The sequence below is a fragment of the Vicia villosa genome, linkage group LG3 (genome assembly GCF_029867415.1).
Source record: "Vicia villosa cultivar HV-30 ecotype Madison, WI linkage group LG3, Vvil1.0, whole genome shotgun sequence".
NCBI lineage: Eukaryota > Viridiplantae > Streptophyta > Magnoliopsida > Fabales > Fabaceae > Vicia > Vicia villosa.
The window spans coordinates 110,412,718-110,425,206 of NC_081182.1; the positions used below are offsets into that span (position 1 = coordinate 110,412,718).

A 12,489-nucleotide genomic window follows, 5' to 3' on the forward strand; every position below is an offset into this window, starting at 1 on the left:
ATCAAAGAGGATTTGTGTCAATTTTATATTGATCAGCTATTCATGTAGGATTTGTGTCGATTTGAAGTATAATATTATCGTACTCTAGGATATATGGTTACTAACTTTGTTCATACTGTTGCCAATATTTGAAGTATAATATTGTTGATGTTACAGATTTAGTTTGTTTGACATGAGTTAGTTACATGTGAAACTTTCTGTATTCATACTTTACATGATTTAGTTTGTTTGACAGGAACTATAATGATGTGTATATATATATATATATATATATATATATATATATATATATATATATATATATATATATATAATCTTGGATATTATAATGGTATTATATTAGTATATATATATATAGTCCTACCTATGGTTGAAAATATATCGTCGAAAATATATTACAGGTCGAACTGGGAGGCTGAAATTACAGGTTGCGCTTTAAAATACCTCATTTAGCAACGACAACGCTTTTAAAAAACGCTCTTAAAGGGCCATCTACTAAAGCGCTTTATTACTAAAAGCTCTACCTAAGATTAAAAAAAAATTAAAAAAAACGCAACCTACGAAAGCGCTTTTGGAAAAGCGCTCTTATAGGGGGCTACTAGAGCGCTTTTCTGGAAAAAGCGCTCTTATAGGGGGGACTACCAGAGCGCTTTTCTAGAAAAAGCGCTCTTATAGGGGGGTTACCAGAGCGCTTTCAAAAGCGCTTTCGTTACCTACGCCAGCGCTGGCTTTGGCAGCGCTTTAAAGCGCTCTTAAAGCCCAAAATAAGCGCTTTTAAAGGCCTTCCGTGTTGTAGTGAATGCACTACACACTCTATTTAAGCTCTCTTTATGCTATAAGCTATAATGCACTACACACCCTATTTAAGCTCTATTTATAGTTTTCATTTCCCAATCACAAGTAGCAAGCAAAGGGAAGTAGAGGGACATGTACACATTTTAGTTGAACCATTTATAAAGAAAATAAGCCAAAACAAGCCAATTAACTATCCATATTTTAAAATAAAATTACCTTTCTCAAAATGGAGTTGTTGTGATTATGAAGATTTTACAAGAATGTAAGCAAAAACAGCAAAGAAGCATCATTAAACTAGAATTGGATACTATACATTGTATGAGAAACTTACTTGGTTTTTTATTCTTTTAGAAGTTCCACAGTCAATGTATAATCATATAATCATACAACACCTCCAAGTAATTATAATTGGCATGTTAAAATGTAAACTGCTATTATAAATATTAAAACCTGAACCTAAAAGTTTATTAAGACAAATATATTTTATAAAGGGAACTTGCCTGTCTATTCTGCCGTCATATTCCCAATCCTTGCATACACAGGTAACAAATTGTATTGTTGGTGGTGAGATGGAGATGCCTAGAGCCTAGAGATGTATTATCTAGAAACTATGTATTTGTCAGAGAATTTCATTGAGACAAACACAAAAGCAAATTTACAATGTGAAAGAATATATCCCCTAGTACCTTTATTTAGCACTTCTGGTAAATTCACAAACCGCCGGCTCCTACGATTAAATTGTGTTTTGGTGTTTCATCTGACAACAATCAATGTTTAAGTATCATATGAAGACGAGTTATATATTTGTCTTTAATTTCATTTTTTTAACAGATGAAAAATAGATGAAGTTGGCATATTGAGTTTCAAAAGAAGACGTGCATGGCAGCACATGTGTTATACTTCAATGACTTCAAATAGGGCTTTTTCTTTAGGTTATATGTTCCATGGACTTAAAAATGGGCCTATGTCCAAATGATAATAAAAAAGATACTTAAGTGTTCTTTTTAATTCAAAAAAATTAATATGAAGTATTTTACATTATAATCAAGTACCATTAAATTTACTTTACTTTTTAAATAGTATAATAATCAAAGATTAATTATTAATTTTTTAAAATTTATAAAAATTAAAACTTTAAGAAACTATATTTAATAAAATATATATAAATATGTTAAAATATACACTATTATTAGAATATATATTACATTAAAATAATTAAATATTAAATATTTCATTATTACGGTCTGACCGCGGTTCGACCGCGGCCAAACCTTTAAACCTTAAACCCTCAGCTATTCCAGTTTAATGACCTGTCTGGTTTTAATTACCTTGAATAAAATTATTAAAAATGTATATAACCGGTTGAACCTCGGTCGAATCCTGGTTCGACCTTAAAACCTTGAACCCTTGAATGTACTGGTTAATGGTCCGTTTCGATTTTGATTACCTTCACAAAAACAATTTGCGTTATGAGATTTAATTGAGAATTCCAAACTAATTATAAACCAACATAAAATAACTTATTCTAGCAATAGTTTTCGCTAAGCAAAAATTAAATCAAATAAATACATATAAAAATTGAATATATATGGCAATTATAATACATATATGCAAAAGTGTTTCAACTAATTAAATTAAAATTTAATTAAATTAAAATTATCTAAAAATTGAATAGACAACAATTATAATACACATATACAATTTTCTCCGGCCTGAATTAGAAGCAAAAGTGTAGAGTTGTTAATTTAACTATTTATTTATAAACATTTATGTTATAAACATTTATGTCATTTTAAAAATAAAGTAAGTTGAATATAATAAAATGTAAGTTTTTGAAAACTATATAGAAGTGATAAGTCTATCAAACCATAATGCAAAAATTATACTTAATTGGAATTTTTTTTTTACAAACATTAAAGTGTAATTTATATTATGATTAAGGGTGGAGAATTATTAATAAATGCATATATCACAAACAACTAACTTGGAATGTTGTCCTTGACAGCCATTACTGACTATTGAAAAATCATGTTATAGAGTTGGTGCATTTTGAGTTTAGTATTGGTATCTGCTTACAACAGGTTCTATCATGTATTAAAGTAAAGGCATAAAATAAATATATCACAGTAAAATAAATATCATCGCTAAAGTAAATATATTACAGTAAGTTTAAACATTCATTAATGCTTATCAAATTTATGATTAATTCTGCATGCATGCAAAAAGCTTGATACATTTACCACTAAGTAACATGGAGTAAGATTTGAAAGAAGAAGATCATATCATTAATAATGACCATACTATTTTAAGTAACATATTAGAACCTAAACAAAACAGAAACATTGAAAAGCAAGAAAGAAAACTACTTTCAAGATTCAATTTGGCACTTAGAGTTAGTGTCTCGAGTAGCATAGTATTTAGCAATGAAATCAGAAGCTTTCCTATCTATGTCAGCAGGGACGAAGCCAGATCTTTTAACTATTGGGGGAAAATATTTTTAATATAAAATTTTGAATATATATATATATATATATGTGCGTGCGTACGCGCGTGCGTCTGTGCGTGCGTACGCGCGTGCGTCTGTGCGTGCGTACGCGCGTTCGTCTGTGCGTGCGTACGCGCGTGCGTCTGTGCGTACGTGCGTGAAACAATTTCTATGATATTTACTATTATAGTATGACATTGAGGAGTTGATCGTGTAATTAGCTTAGAATACCAGAACTAATAAAATAATATTTGTATATTTAATGCAAAGACCAACTAACATAAAAGAGAGTGAGTATGCAAAGACCAAGTGACATAAAAGGACATAAAAGGGAGTGAGTGTGATAATATGAGGTGTGAGTATGATACTATAATTATATGATGTGTATAAAATTATAAAAGATAGTGGGGGCATGGGACCACACTTTGTTGTGAATAGCTCCATCCCTGTATGTCAAGATCTCCAATCCAGCAACCTATGTCTTCATCGCTGATAAATATCCTACTTTCTCTTCCACTATCTTCCAACTTATCATAACTGCTTCTAGTGGAAAAACACCACTTGAATAATCCTGTAACTGAATTTGAAGATTATTTTTTAGCTCCCATGTTGAGTCTCGACACTTGGTATTAGTTATTCACTACACTCTCTTTAAGCTATAATGCAATACACACTCTATTTAAGCTATAAGCTATAATGCACTACACACTCTATTTAAGCTCCCTTTATGCTATAAGCTATAATGCACTACACACCCTATTTAAACTCTATTTATAGTTTTCATTTCCCAATCACAAGTAGCAAGCAAAGGGAAGCAGAGGGACATGTACACATTTTAGTTGAAACATTTATAAAGAAAATAAGCCAAAACAAGCCAATTAACTATCCATATTTTAAAATAGATTTACATTTCTCAAAATGGAGTTGTTGTGATTATGAAGATTTTACCAGAATGTAAGCAAAAACAGCAAGGAAGCGTCATTAAAATAGAATTGGATACTATACATTGTATGTGAAACTTACTTGGATTTTGATGCTTTTAGAAGTTCCACAGTCAATGTATAATCATATAATCATACAGCACCTCCAAGTAATTATAATTGGCATGTTAAAATGTAAACTACTATTATAAATATTAAAACCTGAACCTAAAAGTTTATTAAGACAAATATATTTTATATAGGGAACTTGCTTGTCTATTCTGCCTAGAGCCTAGAGATGTATTATCTAGAAACTATGTATCTGTCAGAGAATTTCAGTGAGACAAAGAAACACAAAAGCAAATTTACAATGTGAAAGAATATATCCCCTAGTACCTTTATTTAGCACTTCTGGTAAATTCACAAACCGCCGGCTCCTACGATTAAATTGTGTTTTGGTGTTTCATCTAACAACAATCAATGTTTAAGTATCATATGAAGACGAGTTATATATTTGTCTTTAATTTCATTTTTTTAACAGATGAAAAAGAGATGAAATTGGCATATTGAGTTTCAAAAGAAGACGTGCATGGCAGCACATGTGTTATACTTCAATGACTTCAAATAGGGCTTTTTCTTTAGGTTATATGTTCCATGGACTTAAAAATGGGCCTATGTCCAAATGATAATAAAAAAGATACTTAAGTGTTCTTTTTAATTCAAAAAAATTAATATGAAGTATTTTACATTATAATCAAGTACCATTAAATTTACTTTACTTTTTAAATAGTATAATAATCAAAGATTAATTATTAATTTTTTAAAATTTATAAAAATTAAAACTTTAAGAAACTATATTTAATAAAATATATATAAATATGTTAAAATATACACTATTATTAGAATATATATTACATTAAAATAATTAAATATTAAATATTTCATTATTACGGTCTGACCGCGGTTCGACCGCGGCCAAACCTTTAAACCTTAAACCCTCAGCTATTCCAGTTTAATGACCTGTCTGGTTTTAATTACCTTGAATAAAATTATTAAAAATGTATATAACCGGTTGAACCTCGGTCGAATCTTGGTTCGACCTTAAAACCTTGAACCCTTGAATGTACTGGTTAATGGTCCGTTTCGATTTTGATTACCTTCACAAAAACAATTTGCGTTATGAGATTTAATTGAGAATTCCAAACTAATTATAAACCAACATAAAATAACTTATTCTAGCAATAGTTTTCGCTAAGCAAAAATTAAATCAAATAAATACATATAAAAATTGAATATATATATGGCAATTATAATACATATATGCAAAAGTGTTTCAACTAATTAAATTAAAATTTAATTAAATTAAAATTATCTAAAAATTGAATAGACAACAATTATAATACACATATACAATTTTCTCCGGCCTGAATTAGAAGCAAAAGTGTAGAGTTGTTAATTTAACTATTTATTTATAAACATTTATGTTATAAACATTTATGTCATTTTAAAAATAAAGTAAGTTGAATATAATAAAATGTAAGTTTTTGAAAACTATATAGAAGTGATAAGTCTATCAAACCATAATGCAAAAATTCACTACGCCAAACAAGTAAAAAGACAGCGCTTTTTTTGGCTTTAGGCAGCGCTTTAAAGCGCTGTCTATTCCCCCGCTGCCGTAGGTAAAGGCAGCGCTTTTTTCCACCTTGAAAGCGCTGCTAAAGACCCCCTTTAGGCAGCCTTTTGACTTTAAAAGCGCTGCTATATGTCCACTTTAGACAGCGCTTTTGCATTAGACAGCGCTTTTGTCAGTACCCCTTTAGCAGCGCTTTTTCATTAGACAGTGCTTTTGATCATCTTTTAGGCATCACTTTAGACAGCGCTAAGAAAGCGCTGTCTATTCCCCCCTTTAGGCAGCACTTTTCCCCACTTTAGACAGCGCTTTTCTCTTTAAGAGCTGTCTAATAATAAAATATAAGTTTAATTGATTTGATAAAATAGATTAAAAAAAATTATTATTATTATTAGACTTAGTAATCATTTTTACATAAAAATATTTTTTTGATCTTAAATTAAAAAACTTATTCATATATAAAAATAACATCTTCAATCATAGTTCACTAAAAATAACACCTTCAATATACCATAAACTAATAATTTCACATAATAATCTCTTTTTGGAAATCCTGGATCAGATCATAGTTTTGAACATGTAAATATGGTTATAATTTACACAAAGCTAATGATGAATCTACATGCTACTGCTTAACATTCCTAAAAATTCTAAACTACCTTCTCTAACCAATTCATTTCAGCCAACCCCTATGCTAACTCAAATGGCTCCAAAGCTTTGCAAAGTCAAGACCAAAATCCTCGATACAGGTTATGTCCATTTCGGAAGTGATCCAAGGCAAGCTGTGATCATGCAAAAATACTAATGTGCATAAAGTCAAAGGGCAACACAAATAGTGTGAGTAGGAGCATGACAGAACTGATCCACCTAAGCCTATTCAGTGTTAGCCTTGAAATTGAGAAACCTACAATTTCCATCCCTACATCCAACACAAAAAAGACCGAGCTGAACATGATACGAAACCAAATCTGGCCAGACAAAAAAAACAAATGCATAAATCAGCCCCGCATACATAAAACCAAAATCAGAACAGTGCAAAATTCATTCAACAATAAAAGGAGAGAAACATTATGTGCACAGATGTATATCAAATACTATTTAACTAGATAAAACTGTAAGAGCCAGAGGGGTAGCCAACTACCTCAAACAATGTCAGATTACTTCCACCAGTTATATTCCATACAATTCCAATGGCCCTCTCAATACCAATATCTAGTAAGGGCGACTGGATAGTATTTAATGCAGCATCTCTTGCCCTTGTTTTCCCTTCAATGCAAAAAGAGGCTAGAAGATAAATTACACACATTAATAATATATGAAGTAACATTGAACCACAATGAACATATAAGTTCTGACCTAAGCAAATAAAAGTATATGCCAATCAAAGGACATTTATATATATATATATATATATATATATATATATATATATATATATATATATATATATATATATATATATATATATATATATATATATATAGGGGACGACTCAAGTGAGAACACTGGGTTATTATGAGAAATGAGAACAATGAATCACGACCATTAGATTTGATTTTAATGGACTGGATTAGTTTCTCTTTCTGTGTTGATTTAAAATAAATATTAAGGATCATGGAAAGAGAAACCAATCCAGTCCATTAAAATCAAATCTAATGGTCTAGATTCATTGTTCTCATTTCTCATAATAACCAAGTGTTCTCACTTGAGTCGTCCCCTATATATATATATATATATATATATATATATATATATATATATATATATATATATATATATATATATATATATATATATATATATATATATATATATATATATATATATATATATATATATATTAGTACAAGTTAACAAAAAGTGATGTAAAGAGGTGAAATTTTATTATTGAAGAGCATTAAAGCATATGCACCATCAAAGTTTGAGCTTCTCCAGAATACTGAAGTGTGGCATTTCTCCAGAATACTAAAGTGTGGCATGACTCGTAAGAGTTAATTTTAATGTTAAGGGTCTCATATCGGACAATATCTATCCTGAACATATGTTTATAAGTGGGGGTAATTTTCACCTTACAAATTGTTTTTGTAAGGTTGTGCTCCCTCCAATCTCAATTCTAAGTTAACAAAAAGTGAGGTAAAGAGGTGAAATTTTACCATAGAAAAGCATTAATATCCATCATCAAAGTTTTTGTTTGGATTCTTTATGTTAAAGAACAGTATTAAGACAATGCCACCTATCCTCTAAAACAACACTGGAAGAGAAGATACAAAAGATATACAATGAAGATGATAGATAACCTTACACTCAAAGCTACCACAAAGGCGCACTCTCCTCTCACTAGAGCTTCCTCTAGTCACAACTTAATTATTCATAGCCATCTTTCACTTCTACCAATTGAGGGCCAGTTAAAGACTTTCTAAAAATAACCAGCATAACTCTGAAGTCTGAACAGCCACCTAACAAACTTATCAACTTACTAACTCTTAACTACTCTAATTATCCAAATATTATATATCCTAACAGCTCTAGACATGTGCGCCATATGGTAAACTAATATAAAATATGGTAGTCATACATATATTGTTTGAAAATCACACCACACTCTACACGTATTACTTAAGCAAAACACAAGTTTCAGAGTAATTTAGTTGGGTCGACTAGAAAATTTGGAGTCGGGAGCAGCATTACAATCCTACTAGCAGTTTACATACATACCAGTTGCAGTTCCTATCCCCATAAGTGAAGAACCTGCATTGGCCATTATAGCTCTAACATCGGCAAAGTCGACATTCACCAATCCAGGTATCTGCAATAAATTAATGAAATTAACAAGCCTGTATAACTTTAAAAACGTACACCGTCAGCTTTGAATCATGGACAACGTATAATAAGGACATCTTTTATCAAAACATGATCTATGGACATATTTTTTGTGTACCTTTGCAGTGGCAGGTGGGAAATTAAGTCTTCTCCTAAAAGAATTCATTTAAAGGTTAGTAAGTTTCAAATGCCTGAGGTGTAGTATTGTATAAGAAAATTTAAGAACAGCAGCATATTCTGGCCTTGAAGATTGAAGTTGAGCAGCTCATAATCTCTATACTTGATGATCCAAGTGTTAGTAGAGTTATGAGAGAAGGTGGTTTCTCTAGTACTCTTGCAGAATAATTCCCCACTCTTGAATAGGTAAGTGCTGCTGGAACAGCACCAAACGCCAAACATAATCAAAAGTCGGCAACACAAGTGACGCTTCCCGATTTTCTTCGTAAATAGGAACTTTATATTTGTGATCAAACGTTGTAGCTACAATCAATGCAAATAATCCACCAGCCATGATTTCGAATCCCTGCATAGCAAACACCGCAGCGATGAAAGCGCCTCACGTTTTTTTGTTAGCTTATTCAGACATAAGTGTAGCCGAAAGAGGGTAATCACCACCAATTCCAAAACCAAGCCAAAACCTGAAGAAACAAAGTGAATAACAGTTGCTGTGAAATGGTACATTTGTGTCAGAATGAATTATTCTTACCAATTGAATAATAATAGTAGTAGAAACAAAAACGTAACTAATTGATAAATATAGGAACTACAGAATGAATAAGAGTATTAGAATTAGATTTAACGAACCCCTAGAATTGAGCTCGTTACGTCTAGCCTCAAGATGATTAAGATTATGGGTCTTTTGACGGAGAAGGAGCTGTAGCTCATGGATGTGATGAGTATAGTACTGTCGAAGCCCCTCACCCTGCTTGGTTAGCTTGGCAGAGCAATGTTCCTCAGGTGCACCATCTGCACGCTTCACTTCTACTCCAACAGCAGCCATAGATCAAGAAGCACTTCCCTCTGATATAAAAAAAGCAATTTATTTCAAACACACAACATGGTACAAACTCGTCAAAAGATTCAGAACCAGAAAATAGAAAAGAGTGAATTTCTGAACCCAATTCCTAAATATCAGATTCAGAACCATAACCTAACAACCCTAATTTTTGTTTACCCCCAAATTCCGAAAGAATCATAGGGAAATAGAGAACCTACCTTACCGAATTAAGCGTAGATTCTTGTTCTTGTTCTCTTCTTCGGTAGCGATGGGATTGTGTTGTGAGCGTAAGAATTTAGTCTTCTCTTCTAATCTCTAAATCTGCGTTTGAGAGGATTGGAAGGGGGAGGTCTTGGCGGTAGCTACTAGGGTTTGATTAAGATGGAAGCTCTGCTGCGTCCCTGGCCATAGGGTTTCTTGGAAGCATGAAGTGGGTCTGAAGGGATTCTGAATTTTATTTTATTTTTTATAAACTAATGGCAGCGCTTTTAGAAGTTCCTTAGGCAGCGCTTTTTTAAAGCGCTGGCTAATGTGGTATTTTACCGGCGCTTTCGTAAAGCGCTTTCAAAAGCAACCCTTATAGCAGCGCTTTTCAAAAGCGCTGTCTAAGGTCACCCTTTTAGCAGCGCTTTTTTTCATTTTCCTGAACAGTTTCCGTGTTTTATTTTTTATTTTACTTATAGTAGCGCTTTTGTATAAAAGCGCTGTCTAAGTTGCGCTGTCTAAAGTCCTTTTTGGCGTAGTGATTATACTTAATTGGAATTTTTTTTTTTACAAACATTAAAGTGTAATTTATATTATGATTAAGGGTGGAGAATTATTAATAAATGCATATATCACAAACAACTAACTTGGAATGTTGTCCTTGACAGCCATTACTGACTATTGAAAAATCATGTTATAGAGTTGGTGCATTTTGAGTTTAGTATTGGTATCTGCTTACAACAGGTTCTATCATGTATTAAAGTAAAGGCATAAAATAAATATATCACAGTAAAATAAATATCATCGCTAAAGTAAATATATTACAGTAAGTTTAAACATTCATTAATGCTTATCAAATTTATGATTAATTCTGCATGCATGCAAAAAGCTTGATACATTTACCACTAAGTAACATGGAGTAAGATTTGAAAGAAGAAGATCATATCATTAATAATGACCATACTATTTTAAGTAACATATTAGAACCTAAACAAAACAGAAACATTGAAAAGCAAGAAAGAAAACTAATTTCAAGATTCAATTTGGCACTTAGAGTTAGTGTCTCGAGTAGCATAGTATTTAGCAATGAAATCAGAAGCTTTCCTATCTATGTCAGGAGGGACGAAGCCAAATCTTTTAACTATTGGGGGAAAATATTTTTAATATAAAATTTTGAATATATATATATATATATATATATATATATATATGTGCGTGCGTACGCGCGTGCGTCTGTGCGTGCGTACGCGCGTTCGTCTGTGCGTGCGTACGCGCGTGCGTCTGTGCGTACGTGCGTGAAACAATTTCTATGATATTTACTATTATAGTATGACATTGAGGAGTTGATCGTGTAATTAGCTTAGAATACCAGAACTAATAAAATAATATTTGTATATTTAATGCAAAGACCAACTAACATAAAAGAGAGTGAGTATGCAAAGACCAAGTGACATAAAAGGACATAAAAGGGAGTGAGTGTGATAATATGAGGTGTGAGTATGATACTATAATTATATGATGTGTATAAAATTATAAAAGATAGTGGGGGCATGGGACCACACTTTGTTGTGAATAGCTCCATCCCTGTATGTCAAGATCTCCAATCCAGCAACCTATGTCTTCATCGCTGATAAATATCCTACTTTCTCTTCCACTATCTTCCAACTTATCATAACTGCTTCTAGTGGAAAAACACCACTTGAATAATCCTGTAACTGAATTTGAAGATTATTTTTTAGCTCCCATGTTGAGTCTCGACACTTGGTATTAGTTATTCACTACACTCTCTTTAAGCTATAATGCAATACACACTCTATTTAAGCTATAAGCTATAATGCACTACACACTCTATTTAAGCTCCCTTTATGCTATAAGCTATAATGCACTACACACCCTATTTAAACTCTATTTATAGTTTTCATTTCCCAATCACAAGTAGCAAGCAAAGGGAAGCAGAGGGACATGTACACATTTTAGTTGAAACATTTATAAAGAAAATAAGCCAAAACAAGCCAATTAACTATCCATATTTTAAAATAGATTTACATTTCTCAAAATGGAGTTGTTGTGATTATGAAGATTTTACCAGAATGTAAGCAAAAACAGCAAGGAAGCGTCATTAAAATAGAATTGGATACTATACATTGTATGTGAAACTTACTTGGATTTTGATGCTTTTAGAAGTTCCACAGTCAATGTATAATCATATAATCATACAGCACCTCCAAGTAATTATAATTGGCATGTTAAAATGTAAACTACTATTATAAATATTAAAACCTGAACCTAAAAGTTTATTAAGACAAATATATTTTATATAGGGAACTTGCTTGTCTATTCTGCCTAGAGCCTAGAGATGTATTATCTAGAAACTATGTATCTGTCAGAGAATTTCAGTGAGACAAAGAAACACAAAAGCAAATTTACAATGTGAAAGAATATATCCCCTAGTACCTTTATTTAGCACTTCTGGTAAATTCACAAACCGCCGGCTCCTACGATTAAATTGTGTTTTGGTGTTTCATCTAACAACAATCAATGTTTAAGTATCATATGAAGACGAGTTATATATTTGTCTTTAATTTCATTTTTTTAACAGATGAAAAAGAGATGAAATTGGCATATTGAGTTTCAAAAG

At 31.6% G+C, this 12,489-nt stretch overlaps 1 protein-coding gene across 5 annotated transcripts; it reads right to left on the reverse strand.

Moving 5' to 3' along the window:
* Positions 1-6,313: 6,313 nt before the first annotated feature.
* LOC131656529 (cell division protein FtsZ homolog 2-2, chloroplastic-like) lies at positions 6,314-10,107 on the reverse strand. Of its 5 annotated transcripts, none has more exons than XM_058926232.1 (6): positions 9,866-10,107; positions 9,455-9,670; positions 8,769-9,288; positions 8,546-8,636; positions 6,972-7,114; positions 6,314-6,749 (listed from the first exon to the last, which is right to left on the reverse strand). In XM_058926232.1, the coding sequence occupies exons 3-6, from the start codon at positions 8,814-8,816 to the stop codon at positions 6,735-6,737; spliced, it is 297 nt and encodes a 98-aa protein (XP_058782215.1). In that variant the 5' UTR covers positions 8,817-9,288; positions 9,455-9,670; positions 9,866-10,107; the 3' UTR covers positions 6,314-6,734. The 5 variants fall into 5 exon arrangements, with proteins under 5 accessions (XP_058782215.1, XP_058782216.1, XP_058782213.1 ...); XM_058926233.1 differs by having other exon boundaries at positions 6,972-7,096; positions 9,866-10,105; XM_058926230.1 differs by having other exon boundaries at positions 6,314-6,798; positions 9,871-10,098.
* Positions 10,108-12,489: the final 2,382 nt, after the last annotated feature.

What these genes read in the sequence shown, in the direction of transcription:
- LOC131656529 (XM_058926230.1), bottom strand. Translation starts at nt 8,816, where the DNA reads ATGAATTCTTTTAGGAGAAGACTTAATTTCCCACCTGCCACTGCAAAG. An exon ending in GGGGATAGGAACTGCAACTG is followed by an intron (nt 7,115 to 8,545) that starts GTATGTATGTAA and finishes TTTATCTTCTAG; the next exon opens with CCTCTTTTTGCATTGAAGGG. An exon ending in GTAATCTGACATTGTTTGAG is followed by an intron (nt 6,799 to 6,971) that starts GTAGTTGGCTAC and finishes TTGTCTGGCCAG; the next exon opens with ATTTGGTTTCGTATCATGTT.